Genomic DNA, 23,630 nt, shown 5'->3' with positions numbered 1-23,630 from the left:
TGGCAGGTGGTGCTCCAGCCGAGGATGTGCCCCGAGCTCCAGCAGACATGAGGGGTGTGGAGTTCCAGCCAGGGCCTCCCTAGGATGAATGGAGCGTCGGGAGAGTGGATGACGAAGGGGCGGACGTCCTCCACGTGGTTTCCCGAGACTGTGAGGGTGAGGGGCAGGGTCCGGTGCGTGATGGGGCCCATGGGATGGCCATCCAGGGCGAAAGCCGAGAGGGGCCTCTCCAGAGGGGAGAGAGGGAGCGCCGCTTTGTGGGCGAACTGGACGTCCACGAAGCTCTCGTCGGCACCGGAGTCGATGAGGGCAGGGACGGAGAGCGTGTGCCGCTGCCAGGCGAGGGTGACAGTGAACCTGGTGGCACGGGTCCGGGATTGGGGATGGATGAGCCGGCTTACTCGGTACCCCCTGGCGAGTGAGCCTACTCTTTTTGCCACCCTGGGAGGTGCAGAGGGACAGGAGTCGACGGCGTGCGCTGGGCTAGCGCAGTATATGCACAGTCCGTTCTGTTTCCGGTGCTCACGCTCTGCAGGGGTCAGTCGGGTCCAACCCAGTTGCATGGGTTCCTCTCCAGCGGTGTTTGGGGGGGCGAGGGAGGCCGGGGCAGGCCGAGAGAGGCCGGTAGAGGGAGGTGGAGACGGTCTGGGTGCGCTGTGGTGTTGGTGCGCCCGCTCGCGCCTGCGTTCCCGGTGGCGCTCGTCAATGGCTATGGAGAGGGAGACGAGTTGGTTCAGGGTCGCTGGTCTGTCTCTTCCAGCCAGGCTGTCCTTCATGGCCTCCCCTAGGCCCCGTCGGAAAGCGCTGTACAGGGCAGACTCGTTCCAGGGGCAACGGGCAGCGAGGATGCGGAACTCCGTGGCGTAGTCCGCTACGGAACTGGGACCCTGGGTGAGGGCGGAGAGAGCAGCGTCCGCGTCCTGTCCGTGGACGTCGTGGTCAAACACGGTCCTGAATTCAGCCACGAAGGCAGTGTAGTCCTGCATGTAGGCAGCTGCGCCCTCGCGACCCGCCATGACCCAACGGCGAGCCCGTCCCGTGGTTAGGTTGGCGATGTAGGCTATCCGAGCCGACGCAGTGGAGTACATACTTGGCTGGAGGTCAAACACGTACTCACACTGCATGAGGAACTCCCGGCAGAGGGTGAACGTCCCGTCGTAGGGGGCCGGGGAGGCGAGATGGGGCTCCCGGTTTGGTGGAGCGGTGGGGTTCAGGAACGGAGCCAGGCGGGCACTGAGCGCGGTGACCTGGTCGGACAGGGTGCAGACCAGAGTAGCGAGGCCCCTCAGTCGCTCGTCCTGGGCTTGCTGTTGGGCGGATACCTGCTGTAATTGCACAGCTTGGGTCTGTGGGAGGGCTTGGAGTAGTCCGGGAGGTGCAGGTCTCTCCTCCATGTTGGCTGGGTCCAAACTGGCCAGATCTTACTGTGAGGGTTTGGTTAGGGACTCAGGCGCAACAGGAAAGGAGGAGGCAAGGGACGGTAAAGCCCGGAGGGGCGATTTAATGAGATAACACAAAGGGGGACGTGGTAGTCGTACAGCCGATGGTCAGGCAGGAGCGTGGTAGTCGTACAGGCGATGGTCAGGCAGGAGCGGGGTTGTCGTACAGGCGATGGTCAGGCAGGAGCGTGGTTGTCGTACAGGCGTGGGTCAGGCAGGAGCAGGGTTGTCGTACAGGCGTGGGTCAGGCAGGAACTGGAGAGACGAGGAGGAGAGGTAGGGTGAGTGATAGTAATCACAAACGGGGAACGGGAAAAAACACTACAAAATACGGGTAAGGAGATTGTAGGCTAGGCTATACTTTACCACATGTGGGTTATGGTAAGATCTGGCGATGAGTGGAGTGTAGACCAGGTTCTTGTAGAGGTTGAAGGTGATTGCAGAACGAGGGACAGGTGTGGTGATGATAAATGGAAACCGGTGAGTAGAGCCGCGCCCGCGTCATCGTCGGAGACGAGCGCGCCGTTCTTGTCTTTGCGCACGGGCCGATGTGCTGGGCATGTCGGGATCCGACTCTTCGTCACCGGAGAGGGAGGAGACTGCCGAGTCCGCGGAGCTGGCCGGAGACGGGGAACGCCCGGCAGTGGGGGGAAACTCCGGAGAGTCAGAGCGTTGTATGCCCGGGCCGATGCGACGTGCGGTAGAGCGCGTAGGACGCCCCGAGCGCGCAGCGGGCCCAGAGGGGAGAGAGGGAGGCGGTTGTGGAGGCGAGGGCATGCGAGCCGTAACACAGAGCGCTCATCCACAGACCTGTACCTGCCCTGACCCTAGCCTTAACAGAGCGCTCATCCCTCAGACCCATACCTGCCCTGACCCCAGCCTCAACAGAGCGCTCATCCACAGACCTGTACCTGCCCTGACCCCAGCCTCAACAGAGCGCTCATCCACAGACCCGTACCTGCCCTGACCCCAGCCTCAACAGAGTGCTCATCCCTCAGACCCGTACCTGCCCTGACGCCCCCCTCAACAGAGCCCTCATCCACAGACCTGTACCTGCCCTGACCCCAGCCTAAACAGAGCACTCATCCACAGACCCGTACCTGCCCTGACGCCCCCCTCAACAGAGCCCTCATCCCTCAGACCCATACCTGCCCTGACCCCAGCCTCAACAGAGCGCTCATCCACAGACCCGTACCTGCCCTGACCCCAGCCTCAACAGAGCGCTCATCCACAGACCCGTACCTGCCCTGACCCCAGCCTCAACAGAGCCCTCATCCCTCAGACCCTCATGTCGTTTTTCTTTCAGGCGTTGTTAAACCAGCATTGCTCTGACGTTGCTCTGACGTTGCTCTGACGTTGTTTCTGACTTCAAGGTTGAGCCCTGGGTTCTGATGTATGTGTACACCTCCCGGATGGGTCAGTGTGTGTGTGTGTGTGTGTGTGTGTGTGTGTACACCTCCCGGATGGGTCAGTGTGTGTTTGTGTGTGTGCGTGTGTGTGTGTGTGAGTGTGTGTGTGTGTGTGTGTGTGTATGTGTACACTTCCTGGATGGGTCAGTGAGTGTGTGTGTGTGTGTGTGTGTACACTTCCCGGATGGGTCAGTGTGTGTTTATGTGTGTGTGTGTGTGCATGTGTACAGTACACCTCTCGGATGGGTCAGTGTGTGTTTGTGCGTGTGTGTTTGTGTGTGTGTGTACACCTCCCGGATGGGTCAGTGTGTGTTTGTGTGTGTGTGTGTGTGTGTGTGTGTGTGTGTGTGTGTGTGTACACCTCCCAGATGGGTCAGTGTGTGTTTGTGTGTGTGCGTGTGTGTGTGTGTGTGAGTGTGTGTGTGTGTGTGTATGTGTACACTTCCTGGATGGGTCAGTGAGTGTGTGTGTGTGTGTGTGTGTACACTTCCCGGATGGGTCAGTGTGTGTTTATGTGTGTGTGTGTGTGCATGTGTACAGTACACCTCCCGGATGGGTCAGTGTGTGTTTGTGTGTGTGTGTGTGTGTGTATACGTCCCGGATGGGTCAGTGTGTGTGTGTGCATGCGTGTGTGTGTGTGTGTATGTGTACAGTTCCTGGATGGGTCAGTGTGTGTGTGTGTGTGTGTGTACACCTCCCGGATGGGTCAGTGTGTGTGTGTGTGTGTGTGTGTGTGTGTGTGTGTGTGTGTGTGTGTGTGTGCATGTGTACAGTACACCTCTCGGATGGGCCAGTGTGTGTTTGTGCGTGTGTGTTTGTGTGTGTTTGTGTGTGTGTGTACACCTCCCGGATGGGTCAGGCCCCTCTGTTTAATGATAACTCAGAATAGCGTGCTTGTGTTGAAGGATAAACATGGGCTACTTACCCCGCTCCGATTATCTCTGCTTCTTTGACATGAAATGTATCTGACCAGTAAATGACCAGTATCTGACCAGTATCTGTCTTCATGACAAACGGGGCCCTTTCAACTGTGTAATAGATCCTCCTTTGTTTTCTTTTCACAGATCCGATAAACAGGCACCAGTGCTCGGCTTTCGAAATTAAAACGTTTCTGAAAATGGGGAATTAATTAATTGACCTAACATGCACCTAGTAAACCAGTGGTCTCTTCTCTGTCAGCACCCTTGAAGGAACTCCTATAGAGTGTGTTGATAAATATAAATACCTAGGTATTTGGCTGGACAAGAATCTTAGTTTTAAAGTCCATATGGATATGCTAACAAAGAAACTTGCGTTAACGCTGGGGTTCCTCTACTGATTAAAATCGTGCTTCTCTCCATCTGCACGTAAACGGCTGGCTACTTGCCCTTTCCTGTCTCAGCTTGATTATGGTGACAGTATTTATAGATTTGCGTGTCCCTCCACCCTGGCTCAACTTGACCCGCTCTATCATGCTGCACTAAGATATATTCCCAACTCAGCCTACAGGACTCACCACTGAACACCATACAGTCTAGCTGGTTGGTCTTCGCTTGCTATGCGCAGGATGCAGCATTGGTATATTTTAACCTTCATACATTGGTTCCAAACTGCCTTTTACACATGACTCCCATAACCTCAGATCCAGCATCTGGTTATGTTATGTTATGTTATGTTATTTTTATTTATAATGCGCCCCCCAACCAACTGTTACATCAGCCCGCGGCGCAGCCCGGGTACAGAAACAAACAAACAAGAACAGAGGATTGCAGAGACACACAAGAAAATCTAGAATCTACATTTAAGACACACGACAAGGACATTGCGTCTCAAGCTGCCACCTGTGCAGACTGAGACTGGTAAAAAGAGTATTTTCTTTTTGGTCCTTGGTCCTAGAATGACTTTCAAACTCGCCTTAAAATTGTCTCTTATTTCCTTATTTCCTTACCGAGTTTTAAACAAAACATTTCAGAACTCCCTACCTCTAGCTGCTCCTGCCGCGATGTCTAGTTATAGGTTATTTCTATAGCATTCTATATTGCATTGTTTAGTTATAGGTTATTTCTATAGTATTCTACATTGCATTGTTTAGTTATAGGTTATTTCTATAGTATTCTATATTGCATTGTTTAGTTATAGGTTATTTCTATAGTATTCTACATTGCACTTGTTTAGCTATAGGACATTTCTATAGTATTCTATATTGCACTTGTGCTCTTAATTTCACCATCTTCAAACTCTTGCTAATGGTTTTTAAAGCCCTAAACGGTCTGGCCCCTCTGTACCTCTCTGAGCTCCTGCAACACCACACCCCAGCCAGAGCCTTAAAGGTACCCAACGAAACGTGAATCAAAACAATCCGTTCTTTGTTTATTTTCGAAATTTCTCGATTATATCGTTCCTTGTAGTCTAATAAACATGTTGAATCACTTGAATGTCTTTCCTACCTTGTAATTTCTTCGCAAAATGATATTTATCTAATATATATATATCTAATGTTTTGAAAACAACAAAGATGTGTGAAACGTCACTATTATGTGCTCCGCGTGATGTAGTACGCGATGTTCGGGGACCACCTTCTCAAATTTGCTCTAGAGCGCATACTAGTGGTCAAAAACTACATTTGATACCTTTAAGGTCTGCTGACCAACTGCTGTTGGAGGTGCCTAAAACCAGACTTGAGTCTAGAGGTGACAGGGCCTTTGCGGCGGCTGCCCCCAAGCTATGGAACAACCTGCCCCTCCATATTAGATCCTCCCAGACCCTTGAGTTTAAATCCTCCCTAAAGACCCACCTTTTCTCCCTGGCGTTTTAACCAGTCTGTGCCAAATAGATTTCCATCTCAATTGTTTTTTTGGTCTGGTTAAATAATGTTTAAATTAAAATAAATTAAAATAGAAATGTTCTGACTCCTGTCCCTTGCCTGCCCCCCAGGAGAGGAAGCTGACCAAAGTGGAGAGGCAGCGTTTCAAGGAGGAGGCTGAGATGCTGAAGGCTCTCCAGCACCCCAACATTGTGCGTTTCTACGACTTCTGGGAGTCGCTGGTCAAAGGGAAGAAGTGCATCGTCCTGGTGACCGAGCTCATGACCTCAGGGACACTCAAGACGTGAGCTTATATAACCACGCCCTCCCAGACAAGCTATATAACAATAACCACACCCTCCCAGACCTCAGTATAGTAGAGCTATATGACAATAACCACACCCTCCCAGACCTCAGTATAGTAGAGCTATATAACAATAACCACACCCTCTCAGACCTCAGTATAGTAGAGCTATATAACAATAACCACACCCTCCCAGACCTCAGTATAGTAGAGCTATATGACAATAACCACACCCTCCCAGACCTCAGTATAGTAGAGCTATATAACAATAACCACACCCTCCCAGACCTCAGTATAGTAGAGCTATATAACAATAACCACACCCTCTCAGACCTCAGTATAGTGGAGCTATATGACAATAACCACACCCTCCCAGACCTCAGTATAGTGGAGCTATATGACAATAACCACACCCTCCCAGACCTCAGTATAGTAGAGCTATATAACAATAACCACACCCTCTCAGACCTCAGTATAGTGGAGCTATATGACAATAACCACACCCTCTCAGACCTCAGTATAGTAGAGCTATATGACAATAACCACACCCTCTCAGACCTCAGTATAGTGGAGCTATATGACAATAACCACACCCTCTCAGACCTCAGTATAGTAGAGCTATATGACAATAACCACACCCTCCCAGACCTCAGTATAGTGGAGATTGTTTTCAAGAATAAAAACAGGAGGAATACGCTTTTATGTGAATGATAACACTAGTTTTAGTACAGAGGGAGGGGAGGAGGTAGATTTTCTCCATGTGACATGATGATGATGATGAGGATGGTGATGATGATTATGATTATCATCATCATCATCATCATCATCATGGTGATGATGGTGATGATGATGATAATGGTGATAATGATGACAATGAAGAAGGTGATGATGAAGAAGATGATGATGAAGAAGAAGATGATGATGATGACGACGACCACCACCCTCCAGGTACCTGAAACGCTTCAAGGTGATGAAACCCAAGGTGCTGAGGAGCTGGTGCCGACAGATCCTGAAGGGGCTCCACTTCCTGCACACCAGGACTCCGCCCATCATCCACCGCGACCTGAAGTGCGACAACATCTTCATCACCGGCCCCACCGGCTCCGTCAAGATAGGAGACCTGGGCCTGGCCACACTCAAGAGGGCATCCTTCGCCAAGAGTGTCATAGGCGAGTTATCATGTTTTCTAACCTAGTATTCACAGTATGAAGGTCATTATTCGGAAATACATTAGTACATTTTACGGAAAGGCACAGATAATGCGATGGAAAATGCATTATGAAGATTATGATAAAAGTAGCATATTGTGACGTTGGTGAGTGAGTCACAGGAGAAGCTGCGCTAATCTGATGAGACCACTGGCAATGTCTCCAGCGAGGCGGGAAGGACACATTTTCACTCACACGTTGTCAGATAAAGTTGGAAGGTCAAGCAGCAAGTTTCTTAATCCAGCTAATGTCAGCTGGTCATTCTGTTTTGGTAGGTATGGATTTGAAAGCTTGTTCCACCAGCAGACTTTATATCCATTGCAGTAAAGTTATGCGGAAAAAACATGGCTAGAGCCATAACATTAGATAAGAGTAACATTATTGTAGACTAGACAATAACTTATGTATATAAGTATAGAATATATATAAAATTATAAAATATAAAATATGCTACACTTAGTCTGAGACTAAATGTGTCTTGTGGATGTTTACTACTGTACGTATGTGGTACTGCCTGCATTGTCGTAGTACTGCGTTGCATATTTTGCAGCATTCATGTCATGTTGTCGTCTGACTCTGTGAGAGCGAACTTTGCTAGTCATGTGACAGCTGGCATCTGAAATGGTAGCACAGCGCCCTCTTCTTTTGGATTTAAGAGTTGTTTTCCCCCACATCCCAGTTGATGGGCTATACACGTTAATTCAAAAATGTACCATTTTAATTCATATGATTAATGGGTTAGAAGCGGCACCTCCTCGTTTTTTCTTCCCACTTGACACCTGAAAGTAACTTTTTTAGTTAATCGATCCTCTGATTGCATTTGGTAAATAAATTGATCTGTGTGCATGTGTGTGTGTGTGTCTGTGTGAGCGTGTGCATTTGTACCTGTGCGTGTGTGAGTATACTGTATGCTAAGGAAAGAAACCTGTCTTGAGTGAACTCACTTCTAATCTCTTGAACTACATTTCCCAGGTACCCCGGAGTTCATGGCTCCAGAGATGTACGAGGAGCACTATGATGAGGCGGTGGATGTCTACGCCTTCGGGATGTGCATGCTGGAGATGGCTACGTCAGAGTACCCCTACTCCGAGTGCCAGAACGCCGCCCAGATCTACCGCAAGGTCACCAGCGTGAGTCCCACTGTCATCAATGTTTACCTACTAAGGTGAACAACCATTCCATAAAGATATACTGTATATTACGTCCGAAATCAACTGTGCTTTACACTTACATAGCAGTGCAAGCTATTAACGCAAACCACAAAAAAACGAACACAACGAAACGGTTGTCCTCAAAATCAATAGCAGAAGTGAGGATTGAACCGCTACGTACCTGTACATGTTATTATCTGTCCCTGTACATGTTATTATCTTTCCCTGTACATGTTATTATCTTTCCCTGTACATGTTATTATCTTTCCCTGTACATGTTATTATCTTTCCCTGTACATGTTATTATCTGTCCCTGTACATGTTATTATCTTTCCCTGTACATGTTATTATCTTTCCCTGTACATGTTATTATCTCTCCCTGTACATGTTATTATCTGTCCCTGTACATGTTATTATCTTTCCCTGTACATGTTATTATCTTTCCCTGTACATGTTATTATCTGTCCCTGTACATGTTATTATCTTTCCCTGTACATGTTATTATCTCTCCCTGTACATGTTATTATCTTTCCCTGTACATGTTATTATCTGTCCCTGTACATGTTATTATCTCTCCCTGTACATGTTATTATCTTTCCCTGTACATGTTATTATCTGTCCCTGTACATGTTATTATCTGTCCCTGTGTGTGTCACAGGGGAATGTGTGAGACAGACAACATGTGATATTCTGTGTGATTGTCATACCCTGTCTGCCCCCTAGGGGGTGAAACCGGCCAGCTACGGTAAGATCAGCGACCCAGAGATCAAGGAGATCATCGGCGAGTGCATCTGCCACAGGAGGCAGGAGAGGTGAGTGTGGAGCTAATACATCCATGGTGTGGAGTGGGCAGCGCCATCTTCATTGCTGGGGAGGAGGTAGAATTCACCTGGGCCCTGTACTACGAAACAGGATTACAGGGCTAGCGCGATAACTTCAGGTTCAAGCCTGGTTTATCCGTATCACGAAGGTGGATCACTTTTCACCGTGCTATATCGCCATGGTAACTTATGCTGCCAGGCTAACCTGCTCCGGGTTCCAGATTCCAGATTCCGGATCAAAACGTATGAAGCACTGCCTGCTGACCGATCAATTCTACCTTCTTTTCGCAGTTTAGCCTACTTCTCCACCTCGAGCTTCACTTTTTCCATCTTAATATTTTGTATCTTAATATTGAGTTCTAAACTCCTTTTTTATAGAAACATCACATCACTGTCTGCTCCAACCTGAAACTAATCAAAATAAATAAATTATAGTCTACACTTGCTTTATTTAAGCGTCCCTTGCCAGGCTCACCAGGTTGCAGCTGAGAGAATAAGATATAGGCATAGGCTACAATTGCTTTATACGGCATAAAAATACATGGCCCAGTTATAGAGATAGCCTACTCGTATTCATCAGGATATTGATAAAACACATTCATCCCATAGGCAATATTTCGTCAACGTTCCTTCCTGCCTTTGACACCAACGACAATATAGTTAATATTTCTATAATGTTGCTCCTCTTGTGTAAAATGCGGTGGACGGAGCTTGGAGCCTGACCGTGTCTAAATACCCATACTACGAGTTGATAGTCGTGGTACCGTTCATCTGTGATTGCGATTGTTTGGTTTACTCAAGCGAGCTAGCAAAATGTTATCCTGGATTTGTTGAACTAGCTTCGTAGTACGGGGACCTGGACACCCCTATACCACGGCATCAGACCACGCCTACACCCCCCTAAACGCATGATTTGGCAGAAAAAATGGGTCAAAGTCGACCACATTCTGTATATTGTCACCTTCTTAAAATAATGGCCCAAGTCATATTTTCAAATTTTTCAGAAAACACACAACAAAAGGCCTCAAGGGGCCCATGGGTCAACATATAGGCATAGGTCACATAGGCCGTTATATATGGAGGGAAAGTGAAAACATGCGCCCCCTAGCGGATGTGTTCCTATCGGAGAGGAGTTTCAATGTAAACTCCCATAGACAGGATTTTCTAATAAATACTACGAAGACATTTCGGTGAAGTTATCAAAACAAAAACTTGTGAGTGTCTTTACAGTAATAAACTACTAACCGTGAGAATTTCAAACAGTATTTTGCCTTCTTTCCAATTTTCGAAATTGTTCCATTCCTCCAGTCAAAGTCAATGGAATTTAAGAAAAATATTTTCATAATTCGTATTGTGATTGAAAATCAACTATGATCACCAAAATCAATAAAGTTTGTCTCCAAGTATTTGCCGTTTAAGGCATTCTACTAACTTTTCGGTGTTGACCAAGATATCATTTTTCAAAAGACGTGTCTGAGAAATCCCATTAAGTCTCTCGGCATTAGGAACGCTACCACTAGGGGGCGATGAGATTACCCCCCCCCCTATACTACCGGAGTAGGAACAGTGTGATCTTTTCAGTTGAGGATGTAGTCAATCTTACCAGAGGTGGCCAGGCCAGCAGCATGAAGAGATGACTCAGGCAAAAAAATCGTTTTCCTCAAAAAATGACTTAGGCCATTATTTTAAGAAGGTGACGAATTGGTATATTGATCTTCTACAGTATATTTTTTGGTGGTATTTCCCTCTCTATGCTATTTCAGCTTAGCTACTGGACTTTTTTTCGTGCAGGTACAGTATATGTGTTTCAGTGGGTAGCTCAGTATGTGCTGTGTGTGTACTGAGTCGGCCACATCAGGTTATTAATTCAAAGGGAAAGTGGATTCTGTGGTTCTGTCCCGCTCCTTCAATGAGGTAAACGTCTAGCTGCCAGTATTTGTCTCTTCTGCTGTTGATGTTTCACTAAGTCATGCCTCAGTACCTCCGAATGACGCCGTGACCTTTGCTTTTCACTCGTTACCACACGACTGTGTGTTCATACACCTCTCACATATACTCTATCCAGGACCTACTGTGTGTTCATACCCCTCTCACATATACTCTATCCAGGATCTAGTGTGTGTTCATACCCCTCTCTATCCAGGACCTACTGTGTGTTCATACCCCTCTCTATCCAGGATCTAGTGTGTGTTCATACCCCTCTCTATCCAGGACCTACTGTGTGTTCATACCCCTCTCTATCCAGGACCTACTGTGTGTTCATACCCCTCTCTATCCAGGATCTAGTGTGTTCATACCCCTCTCTATCCAGGACCTACTGTGTGTTCATACCCCTCTCTATCCAGGACCTACTGTGTGTTCATACCCCTCTCACATATACTCTATCCAGGACCTAGTGTGTGTTCATACCCCTCTCTATCCAGGACCTACTGTGTGTTCATACCCCTCTCACAGATACACTATCAAGGACCTATTGAACCACGCCTTCTTCGCCGAGGACACCGGCGTGCGGGTTGAGCTTGCGGAGGAGGACGACGGGAAGAAGTCGTCCATCGCCCTGAAGCTCTGGGTGGAGGACCCCAAGAAGCTGAAGGGGAAGTACAAGGAGAGCGGTGCCATCGAGTTCACCTTTGACCTGGAGCGGGAGACCCCGGAGGGCGTGGCTCAGGAGATGGTCAGTGGGTTCAGCTGTGCTGAGCTTTCTCTTAACACGACGCCAATCTACAGCTCAGTTTCCCACACATAGATTACGCCTAGCCTTGGACTAAGACATTACATTACAAAGCAGTCATTTAGCACACGCTTTTCTCCAAAGCGACTTACACAAATTGCATTTAATGTAGGTAGTCAGTGTACTACTACTCACCAGAACTCACAAGTGCATCTCCTTTCTAAAACAAGTGACTAAGAGCTTGATCTACTGCTTAAGACAAAGTGCAAGAAGAGCAAACTAAAAACACAATAGGTGCTTAAGAGGGAGGATCGTACTTGAAGAGACCTATCGAGTTTGTGTTGAAAGATGGGCAGCGACTGTGACAGGACAGAGAAGAGCCGTGACGAACGACCACAGGGGCCTCGGAGTGACAGCGCTAGGAAACAATTCGATTTAATCTGTCTGGAAAACCATTAAAATATAATTACAACCTAACCCTAACAAATGACCAAATATAGTCTCCCTCTTAGAAGATATTAATTAATATTAATTTATTATGAACTAATTGACCGTTGACAGCCTGCTAAGCCCCTCTCCTCTGCCCTCTGCAGGTGGAGTCGGGTTTTTTCCTGGACAGCGACGTGAAGATCGTGGGCAAGTCCATCCGAGACCGCGTGGCCCTCATCACCTGGAGGAGGGAGCGCACCGTCCCGGCGCCAGACGACGGCGAGGCGGCTTTGAAGAACTCCGCTACCCAGCAGCACCTGCTGCGGGTGCCCGGTGTGGGAGTGCCGCGGGGCCTGGGGGAGCCGGAGGAGCCAGAGGCCGACCAGCACGCTCCAGTCTGCTGCATCGCGCCCGCCAACGCCACCAACGCCATCAACGCCACATGTAGGAGCCCATGTTAAGAGCATTATGCTTAATCCATGTTCAGAAGGCACACTGTACATGCAGTAGTTATACACACACGCATGTATGTAAACATGCATCCACATGCACATTGACGTACACACACTTACAAGCTAGTGTGTGTGTGTATGTGTGTGTGTGCATGCATGTGTGTGTGTGTGACTTGTGAATTATACCCATGAGTCAGTTACTCTATCTATCTATCTTTCTATCTATCTATCTATCTATCTATCTATCTATCTATCTATCTATCTATCTATCTATCTGTCTGTCTGTCTGTCTGTCTGTCTGTCTGTCTGTCTGTCTGTCTGTCTGTCTGTCTATCTGTCTGTCTGTCTGTCTGTCTGTCTGTCTGTCTGTCTGTCTATCTATCTATCTATCTATCTATCTACTCTATCTATCTATCTATCATCTATCTATCTATCTATCTATCTATCTATCTATCTATCTATCTATCTATCTATCTATCTATCTATCTATCTATCTATCTATCTATCTATCTATCTATCTATCTATCCCGCCACCTCTTCTTTACCCAACTCCTAAGCCACTCCTCCTCTCTGTGCTCCTCCTAGCTGAGGGCGGGCTCGACCCAGTGGCGCTGCCAGACTCCTTAAACAGTCAGCACAGCGCCCCCTACCTGCCCCTCCCCGAGCCGGTCCCCACAGCCCTGCCGGCCCCGGGGGTCTACCAGCTGACCAGCGCTCAACTCCCCCAAGACGCCTACTCTCAGAGGGCCTACCAGAACCAGGGGGTCTACCAGTCTCCACCAGTGAGTTCACACGACCCTCCATTTCCTCATCGACTGTCACTCCAAAAAATGTAAACAAAAAACAGAACCTCCTCTGTCACCCCCTATTGTTTTTGTTTACTCAGTTTTATTTTGTTTTTTATTCTGAACTAAAACGTGTTTTCTTTTGTCGGATCACCTACGGCGTAGCCCCGCCGCGCGCGCGAGCGCTTTCTCTCCCAGGATGCCCCTCTGCTCTCCCCCGCGTGTGTGTGTGCCGGGGCGGGCGGACGGCGAGGCGGCGTCCGCTTCTCGCCCCGCGCCGACGCCCCCACGCCGCCGTCTACTCCTCCTCCTCCTCCTCCCCTCTCCTGTCATCTTCATCACCTTCATCACCTTCATCATCATCCTCATCATCAGCGCTCTGACCGTGATCCAGCCGATCATCTCGGTCCTCCTGGCCAGGCGGCGCCCAGGCGGCGGCCACGCCCCCTGGACCTCCGCCTTGCCCAGTTGCCCCTCCCGCACTCGCCCCTCTGGACGGAGAGGGGGGGTTCTCTGGGACACGCCCACACGCCAACTCTCCTGCGGTCCCCCCTCTGCTCTCCCCCCGGCAGTGACCCCGCCTCTCCCCTCTCTCCGACCTCCCCCCACCCCTTGCCACGCTCCCCGCTGGCGTCCCCCGGCGGCGGCGACGACAGCGGCGGCCTGACCCTGCTGAACCACTGCCTCCACCACATCATCGGGCGCAGCCGGACACACCCCCTCTCCCTCCCCGGGCTGCTCTGGTCCGGCCGCAGCCCCGCCTCCAGCCCCGCCCCCAGCCCCACCCTCCTCCACCACCGCGGCCACGCCCATCCGTGGGAGTGGCGGTACTCCGGCCCGGCGTGCCAGAAAACGACCCCGCCGGTAAAGTCACTGGACGGCCGAGCAGGTCCAGCGGTAGGTGATGAGAGGAGGAGTCCGGACCTTGGCCAGAGGGCGCAGTAGCAGCAGTCCACCTGCAGGGGGGCGTGGTGGGCGTGGTGGCTGGCCTGTTCTCTGCTGCTGGCTCTCCTGAATCTCCTCCTGCTGCGCCTGCTTTGCCCCCCCCAACTCCAACACACACACACACACACACAATCAATGTGGGTACTTGCTCCCCCTCAATTGCCTTCGGGGTAGTGTGTGTGTGTGTGTGTGTGTGAGTCAGAGCAGGTTCTGCTCAGTGCCTGGAACAGCCTGGTCCTATCGGGCTGGTGTAGAGCGGAGGGAGGGTGGATGTTGGCTGGAGCAGCTCGGTGGTGACTCACTCCCTCTCTGGGTGCTCCTCTCCATCAGAGTGCTTCTCTGGTTCTTCCCCTCATGTTCGTCTGGGTCTTCATCACTCAGTGATTTGATCCTCTGTTCACAGTCCTCCTCTTCTCTACTCTGCTGTGTTGGTTTCTGTTTGGAATCTGTTCTCTTGTTGTGAACAGGTCAGTGTTAGTCAGTGCTAAGCTAACAGCAGTGTGTGTGTGTGTGTGTGTGTTTGTGTGTGTGTGTGTGTATGTCCATGCGTGTGTGTGTGTGTATGTGTGTATATCCGTGCGTGTGTGTGTGTGTGTGTGTCTATGTCCGTGCGTGTGTGTGTGTGTGTGTGTGTGCATGTCCATGTGTGCGTGTATATCTGTGTGTGTGTGCATGTGTGTGTGTGTATGTCTGTGTGCGTGTGTGTGTGTGCGTGTATGTCTGTGTGTGTGCGTGTGTGTGTGTGTGTGTGTGTGTGTGCGTGCGTGTATGTCTGTGTGTCTGTGTGTGTGTGTGTGTGTGCGTGTGTGTGTGTGTGTTGCTCCAGCCCAGTGCATCCGTGCTCCAGCTGCAGCCTCCAGCGCCCTCCGCCCCAGATCCCCAAGGTCCTAGTGCCCTCCAGAGCACACTCAATGCACAGAGCTTCCCAGCTGCAGCTCCCACTGTACAGACAACCACTCTGGAGGTAGTGTGTGTGTGTGTGTGTGTGTGTGTGTGTGTGTGTGTGTGTGTGTGTGTGTGTGTGTGTGTGTGTGTGTGTGTGCGTGTGTTTGTTTGTTTGTGTACCGTATGCTGTGTGTGTATTGATAAGGCCATCACTAGACTGTGTGCTGTTTTATGTATTGTGTTAATTTGTGTTTATTCCTCTCAGTAGCTCCACTAGCTTCTCCCTGCTGTGCTGCCCAAAGTAGACCCCCCCCCTCCCCCCCAACACACACTTATCTACTCTACGTGGATTCTATGGGGACAATCCAACTCTCCAGACTACTCTCCAGACGCACACACACACACACACACACACACACACACACACACACACTCATGGCTGTGCTGTGTGCCCTCTGAGAGAAGGAGTGTCCATGTGAGAGAGAAATTAGATCAATTGAAATGTGTTTATGTTCAGGTTTATTTAGGAGATCTCATAATAAATAAGATAAATGGAAATATCTTAGATTCATGGAAATATCTCTCACAAATTAGATTATGTTTGTGTAACACAACCGACCTTTCCATTAACTTGCTTACTCAGTCCACCGCCTGCCTGACTGCCTCTCTCTCTCTCTTTCTCTCTCTCCCTCTCTCTTTATTCCTCCCCCTCTCTCTCTCCCTCCCTCTCTCTCTCTCCTTCCCTCTCTCTCTGTCTCTCTCTTTCTTTCTCTCTTTCACTCCCTCTCTCCCTCTCTCTTTATTCCTCCCCCTTTCTCTCTCCCTCCCTCCCTCCCTCCCTCTCTGTCCATCTCTCTCTCTCTCACCCTCCCTCTCGCTCCCTCCCTATCTCTCTCTCCCTCTCTCTCTCCGTCTCCCTCTTTCTTTCTCTCTCTCTTTCACTCCCTCTCTCCCTCTCTCTCTGTCTCTCTCTCACTCTCTCTCTCCCTCCCGCTCTCTCCCTCCCTCTCTCTCTTTCTCTCTCTCTCTCTCTCCCTCTCTCCCTCCCTCTCTCTCTCTTTCCCTCTCTCTGTCTCTCTCCCTTTCTCTCACTCTCTCTCTCCCTCCTTCTCTCTCTCTCCCTCCCTCTCTCTCCCTCCCTCTCTTTCTCTCTTTCTCTCTCTCTCTCCCTCTCTCTCCCTCCCTCTCTCTCTCTTTCCCTCTCTCTGTCTCTCTCTCTCTTTCTCTCACTCTCTCTCTCCCTCCCTCTCTCTCTTTCTCTCTCTCTCTCCCTCCCTCTCTCTCTCTTTCCCTCTCTCTGTCTCTCTTTCTCTCTCCCTCTCTCTCCCTCCCTCTCTCTTTCTGTCTCTCCCTCTCTCTCCCTCCCTCTCTCTTTCTCTCTCTGTCTCTCTTTCTCTCTCCCTCTCTCTCCCTCCCTCTCTCTTTCTGTCTCTCCCTCTCTCTCCCTCCCTCTCTCTTTCTCTCTCTGTCTCTCTCTCTCTGTCTCTCTCTCTCTCATACAGCTCTTGACTGCAGCTGGTCAGCCTCCATCTCAGCTGGGTCCTGATATGTCCACCAGCTGTCAATCAACTGTTTTGGCTCCTCCCCCACTCCAGCCACTCCAGATATGCACACAGGTCTGTCTTTAGGGACCGGCACACACATTTGGAACAAAAGACTTTCTGTTACCTGTATCTAGTTATATTTTGCTACTCATGCACTTTGGCTTTAGCGCTAGATTCAAAGCTATTAGTCACTTGTTTAGAAAGGAGAGGCACTTCTGGCGAGTAGTAGGATAAAAATTGTCTGTTAAATGACTGCAATGTGATGTAAATGGTAAATGTAATGTGGTTGTAGGTAGCAGAGGAAGCCGTCTCTCTGTTCATAATCTGTCTCTTTTTGCTTTTCTAGTTTCCTCCACCGTATCCTGTCATGTCAACAGGTGGCCCATACTCCCCAGCCTTCCTGCCCCCACTGTACCCGAGCAGTGACCCCCCAGTGCCCTCCTACTACGCCCCCCTACCGCCCCCCCCGGCCGTGGCAGCGCCCGTTCCCCTCCTCGCTATGGCCACGCCCCCTAGAGTGCCCCAGCCAGAGCTTCACCCTACCCCCTCCATACTGTCCCAGGCCCAACCCACCCCCTCTATACTCTCCCAGGCCCAGCCCACCCCCTCTATACTCTCCCAGGCCCAGCCCACCCCCTCCATACTGTCCCAGGCCCAACCCACCCCCTCTATACTCTCCCAGGCCCAACCCACCCCCTCCATACTCCCCCAGGCCCAACCCACCCCCTCTATACTCTCCCAGGCCCAGCCCACCCCCTCTATACTCCCCCAGGCCCAACCCACCCCCTCTATACTCTCCCAGGCCCAGCCCACCCCCTCTATACTGTCCCAGGCCCAACCCACCCCCTCTATACTCTCCCAGGCCCAGCCCACCCCCTCCATACTGTCCCAGGCCCAGCCCACCCCCTCCATACTGTCCCAGGCCCAGCCCACCCCCTCCATACTCCCCCAGGCCCAGCTCACCCCCTCTATACTCCCCCAGGCCCAACCCACCCCCTCCTATGGAACCACCCTCCCTGGGCTTGACCCGACAGAACCACGTGTCCAGGTGAACATTCATCTTAGTAACTCACATTCAGGTCAAAACTCCTTATTGTTATGGAGGCCAAGCACGAAAGTGCGAGGCATCCTATCATATTTGGTAGTATTATTATTATTTATCTGCCATGGAAGTCTATAGCAGTCCCTATAAGCGAGTCTTACATTAATTGGCCAGAGGGGGGCGCTATAGCAACCGTTTGAAATGGCAAACTTTGAACAGGCTCATCCACCATTCCACCATTTGACTTAGAGGCATGGAACTTTGCAGACATATGTCCCTCCTTACCAGGAACAAATCTGCCTCAAGAACCCATAACTTCCGGTTATGTACATGTTTGGCCATTTTGAATTTTTTGAAAAACATTTAAAATCTTTCTCCTCCTAGGAACATTTACCAATCTGCATGGAATTTGGAAAACACAATCTAGGGACCAATATCTAAAGTTCCATTTCCGCAAAAATGTGAAAAGTTAAAAACCAGTGCCACTTTAAGCCAATGAATATTGCAGAGGGTGTGGTTTTTCACATAAAGGTGTATGACTTCTGGTTTGACAGAACACCACAAAACTTTGTAAGCATGTCGCCACCCATAAAAGGCGGATAACCCTCCATTATTGGTCCAATCAAACAAAATGGGGGCGCTAGAGAGGTCATTTTCTGTTTAGTCCTAACCGCCATGCCAATTTTGACTTAACTTTGTAGAGTGATGCAAGGGCATGCGTAATGGTCACTGGAGAAAGTTGAAACTGATTGGCCACAGAGTGGCGCTATAACAAGCGATGGGGTTCATATTTTTTGTATGAGTAGGTTTGCTCGACAACTTATTAATTGGACCCGGAATCCCCAGATTTAATTTTGATGTCGATATTGTGCCAAGCCACCCACATCGCACTTTCATCGTATTTTCATTGACATTTTCAATGACCACATAACTCAAATGGGGCCACGGCGTGTTTCGCTTGTTGCCTTTCATGGCGCTTTGCCATCGTTATTGCAGCCTGCAGCTATATTTGAATTATTTTGCTTCCTTGCCAAGTGTCCTGGCCACGTGAAGCAGTCGTATGTTATACTGTATTTACATGTTTGTAACATGTATTTTCTACTGTTCTTATAAGCTATGGAATACAGTTTGTTTGGGACATGTTTTTTTTAGTCAGTTGAGCTTAGTCTTTGTCTGGGGAAACCATGCCAAAAAGGGTGTTAAAATATTGGAATTTTAAGCACAGGTCAGCACACTTGGCTAATTTAGTCAGTTATCTATGAATTAATGTCACCACTCGTTTAACATTAGTGTAAATTTATCATTTATGTTCTTCTATGTCTGTGGAAGGTTCTGTAACATCTGGTGCTCTGGTCCTCAGGAGTCCCAAGGAGAAGTCTCGGTTCTGGCTCCGGTCCACAACGTCCCCCCTGCGGTCCAGTCTCCAGCCTGGAGGCCCAAGGTGGATCCAGGAAGTACTGCAGACCGGAACCTTACTGAGGGTCCAGATCCAGCTTCAACACAGGCCTTCGACCCGGCTCTGGTTCAAGCTCCAGCAACAGCCCAAGCCCCAACTATGGGCCCGGCCGCGACTCTGGCAGCAGGCTCAGCGCCAGCTCCAGCCCCCATTCAGATCTCTGCTCTGGCCCAGGACCTAGCCTCAGCCCCAGCCCCAGCCCTAGCCTCAGCCCCAGCCCCAGCCTCAGAGGGGCTCGCCCCAGCTCCGTCTCTGCAGCCCGGCTGTGCTAGCCTTCCCACGACTCAGCAGAACCTGGACGCCGCATCTATATCCACGTCCTCTCAACTAGAGCCCGGCCTGGAGGTGAGGCACACACACCTACGTCATTTGGACAGGACTACGACCTCGTTGCATAGCACACACTTTTTACATTTGGCATGACTGGTTTGTCCCCTCCTAGTGCTGTGTGTGTGTGTGTGTGTGTGTGTGTGTGTGTGTGTGTGTGTGTGTGTGTGTGTGTGTGTGACCGTCTACTGCTCTGTCCCCAGGGGCTGACACAGGACAAATCCACTCCGCTGCCCTGCTACGCCTACGACAGGTGTGTCACCTTTCACCTCTCTGACCTTGACAACAAACAAACATCTTTATTCATCATTCGTCAGTGAACAAAGCAAAACACACACACACACAAATGACATGCTCGTAACCATGCCGTCATCCTTCCCCCAAGGGCAGCTGGGAGCAGACAATAGGCACAGTGTGCATGAGTCATGCCCGGGACCAATGAAGTGCCCCTGTCCGTTTTCATTTGCGTTAGCGATCTGTTCTTCTGCATGTTTCTCGTATCGGGCTCTTTAAGGAGGAAACCCTAGCGAACACAGGGAAAACATGCAAACTCCACACAGAAAGGCCTGGGAGATAGCCCCATGCGGGAATCGAACCCAGGACCTTCTCGCTGTGAGGCGATGGTGTAACGTACCTTGACTGTGACCTTTGACCCTGTGACTTACATGGGCGTACAACAGTTCTTGAGTCATTAATGGAGGCTGAATCACAGGAGACCTGGTCCAGGATCTGTTTTGTAGTTCGGTATTCACTGTTACCATGTTGGCAGGGAACAAAGTAGTTCATCATATTTGACTCCAACTTTGATTATAGTAATAATATCTGCTTTGAATATGCATATAGAACTGTATCCTCTTGCATCAGAAACGTTTGTAACTATATCATTACCACTACCACAATATAATAATAATAATAATATAACATAGCGAGGCAAGATATTATACAGAACAAGAAAGTTTAAATGCAAGCTAATAGATCTATTAACTACATAGTAAATTGAACAATGTATTCAGTAAACACTTTTTGACATTACAGAACATAACTTCGTCAATGTTGAATAAACAATGTTGAATAAACAAAGTAAAAGGATAAAATAATCCAAAATATGGCTCATCGGGCTACAGTACTGTATGTGCCTGACCCCTGGGAGTTTCACCAAGCTAAATAAAACCCAAATGTGACAGTGACTCCTCCTTAAATACAAAACCCAACCTGGAACATGTCAGACACACAGAAGATAGAAACAGGGTCATCCCCAGGCTTTCCACCCAGCCAAATACCACGCTCTGAGAACAACCCAACCAGACCAAGACCATGCAAACATACCACTCACACAATACGCTGCAGAATTATACTACACATGGGGATTCAAAGTGTTCAGTGTTAGTGTAAATGAGTGTTGAGCGTCAGAGTGCTTCTCGTTCTTGAAGGAGTCTCACCCACTGTAATTAACCCTGCCCCTAACATTGTAACTAACCCTGCCCCTAACATTGTAACTAACCCTGACCCTAACATTGTAACTAACCCTGACCCTAACATTGTAACTAACCCTGCCCCTAACATTGTAATTAACCCTGACCCTAACATTGTAATTAACCCTGACCCTAACATTGTAATTAACCCTGACCCTAACATTGTAATTAACCCTGACCCTAACATTGTAATTAACCCTGACCCTAACATTGTAACTAACCCTGCCCCTTAACATTGTAACTAACCCTGACCCTAACATTGTAACTAACCCTACCCCTAACATTGTAACTAACCCTGCCCCTAACATTGTAACTAACCCTGACCCTAATATTGTAACTAACCCTGACCCTAACATTGTAACTAACCCTGACCCTAACATTGTAACTAACCCTGCCCCTAACATTGTAATTAACCCTGACCCTAACATTGTAATTAACCCTGACCCTAACATTGTAACTAACCCTGCCCCTAACATTGTAATTAACCCTGACCCTAACATTGTAACTAACCCTGACCCTAACATTGTAACTAACCCTGCCCCTAACATTGTAATTAACCCTGACCCTAACATTGTAATTAACCCTGACCCTAACATTGTAACTAACCCTGCCCCTTAACATTGTAACTAACCCTGACCCTAACATTGTAACTAACCCTGCCCCTAACATTGTAACTAACCCTGACCCTAATATTGTAACTAACCCTGACCCTAACATTGTAACTAACCCTGACCCTAACATTGTAACTAACCCTGCCCCTAACATTGTAATTAACCCTGACCCTAACATTGTAATTAACCCTGACCCTAACATTGTAACTAACCCTGCCCCTAACATTGTAATTAACCCTGACCCTAACATTGTAACTAACCCTGACCCTAACATTGTAACTAACCCTGCCCCTAACATTGTAACTAACCCTGCCCCTAGCATTGTAACTAACCTTAACCCTAACATGGTAACTCAGCTAGTTGATGGATGGATGTTGCAGACCTGTATCAAAATACTATTCATGAAATCACTGTTGATTTTTCTGGTCTGGCACAATTGAACAAATGTGTCTCTTCACAGTGATGCAAATCCCCCCCACCCGACACTAGGGTAGACACTAAAGTAACTGGAAGGATTTCAAATAGTATTTTGACCGAGGTCTGGTATGTTGTACGCTACGATTACCAGCCAATATACAACTCAAGATGCAGATGCTTTTGAGTATATTTCGGTCTGTTGTGTACAACTCTGAATGTTGTAGTAAACACTTGAAATACAAGACGGTATTTCTTGGTCTGCAGGGTGAGTCTGTCCTCCCTGTCCCCCGCGTGTAGCTTCGGTTCAGACGTGGCCTCCGGTAAGGAGACGAGCGACGGTTACGAGAGTCTGGCGAGCGGCGGGAAGGGAGACGGCAAGCACAGGAAACACCACCACCGCAAGTCCACCCGCACGCGCTCACGCCAGGAGAAGACCAGCAAGCCCAAACTGAGCATGCTCAACGTGAGTCGTTTATTTCACCCTTCCTTGCAGAGTTATATCGAGTGACTTAACTACAACTATTGCATTTCAGTTAAGCAGGTACGCCGACCACGTATGCATTTTATTTTGTGGCAACACTCAATTTGTGCTTGATTTAAGTTCACTCAAATTACAACATTAGCTGTGTTCGGAATCGCTCCCTCGTCCCCTCACTCCCTATTCCCTACCTACCTACTACCTAGGGAACGGAGAAAATGTAGGGTACATGCACTGTTCCCTGCAAATCAAGGTGAATTGTGGGTAATAAATAGTGGACTATATAGGGAACAAAAATTCTGTGGAGAATTCGGACACTACAAACAAAATGGCACTATATAGTGAATAGGGAGCGATTCCGAACACAGCTATTGTCTCTTTAAAGCTATGTTCGTCATCTTAAATCCCAACATTCTCTCTTTAAAGCCATGTTCGCCATCTTAAAGTCGCACAGAAACAGACGTTTGAGATCATCTAACTTCCGTAGTTTGACGTATTTCCGATGCAAACAAGGTATGAGGGTGGGACATAGCCTATGTTTACAGGAATTCGATTGGAACATTGACAAGTGGACGGGTTTTAAGAACTTTAGACAGATTCGAGAGAAGGATAGCGTTGATTGACGGGTGGATGTCGTGAGATTATTGGCCTAAAGTCTAAGGTACCTGTTGTCGTCATTGCACGTGACCTACCGTTTTCCAGGAAGTAAGAAATTATATACTTTGATATAAGATTACAACAAAAGTAGAATTTTGTATTTTTTTGGGAATACATCGTTGAATAGGTGAACACTATGAATGAAGAGTTTGCTGCACCTATTTTGCACAAACCACATGTTGGTTGCCCCTGTTGGCACTTTATTTTATTTATTTGTGTATTCTTAGTGAAGAATTTTCTTCTGCTCTCTGCCTAACTGCATGCCATTTATCGTGTTTCCTCTGTCACTGATGATGATTGTGCAGTATGAATGTGTATATATGTACTGTAGTCGGTGGACTGTAG

General features: G+C 48.7%; 1 protein-coding gene across 1 annotated transcript in view; it reads left to right on the top strand.

Annotated features, from left to right (window-relative positions):
* Positions 1 to 23,630, top strand: part of wnk2 (WNK lysine deficient protein kinase 2) — a gene marked incomplete at both ends in the record, with an annotated part of 47,784 nt that overhangs the window by 10,847 nt on the left and 13,307 nt on the right. The window contains 13 exons of the mRNA XM_084445768.1: positions 5,762 to 5,934; positions 6,883 to 7,103; positions 8,115 to 8,272; positions 9,017 to 9,105; positions 11,569 to 11,788; positions 12,379 to 12,658; positions 13,252 to 13,448; positions 13,872 to 14,154; positions 17,203 to 17,873; positions 19,228 to 19,308; positions 19,582 to 19,668; positions 19,854 to 19,903; positions 22,448 to 22,613. Coding sequence (XP_084301894.1) covers positions 5,762 to 5,934; positions 6,883 to 7,103; positions 8,115 to 8,272; positions 9,017 to 9,105; positions 11,569 to 11,788; positions 12,379 to 12,658; positions 13,252 to 13,448; positions 13,872 to 14,154; positions 17,203 to 17,873; positions 19,228 to 19,308; positions 19,582 to 19,668; positions 19,854 to 19,903; positions 22,448 to 22,613 — 2,676 coding nt within the window. The remainder of the gene's footprint in view (positions 1 to 5,761; positions 5,935 to 6,882; positions 7,104 to 8,114; positions 8,273 to 9,016; positions 9,106 to 11,568; positions 11,789 to 12,378; positions 12,659 to 13,251; positions 13,449 to 13,871; positions 14,155 to 17,202; positions 17,874 to 19,227; positions 19,309 to 19,581; positions 19,669 to 19,853; positions 19,904 to 22,447; positions 22,614 to 23,630) is intronic.

The sequence above is a fragment of the Borostomias antarcticus genome, assembly GCF_949987555.1.
Source record: "Borostomias antarcticus genome assembly, chromosome: 11".
NCBI classification, from domain to species: Eukaryota; Metazoa; Chordata; class Actinopteri; order Stomiiformes; family Stomiidae; genus Borostomias; species Borostomias antarcticus.
The sequence above is the reverse complement of the archived record's forward strand: the minus strand, read 5'-3'. Positions and strand labels throughout refer to the sequence as shown.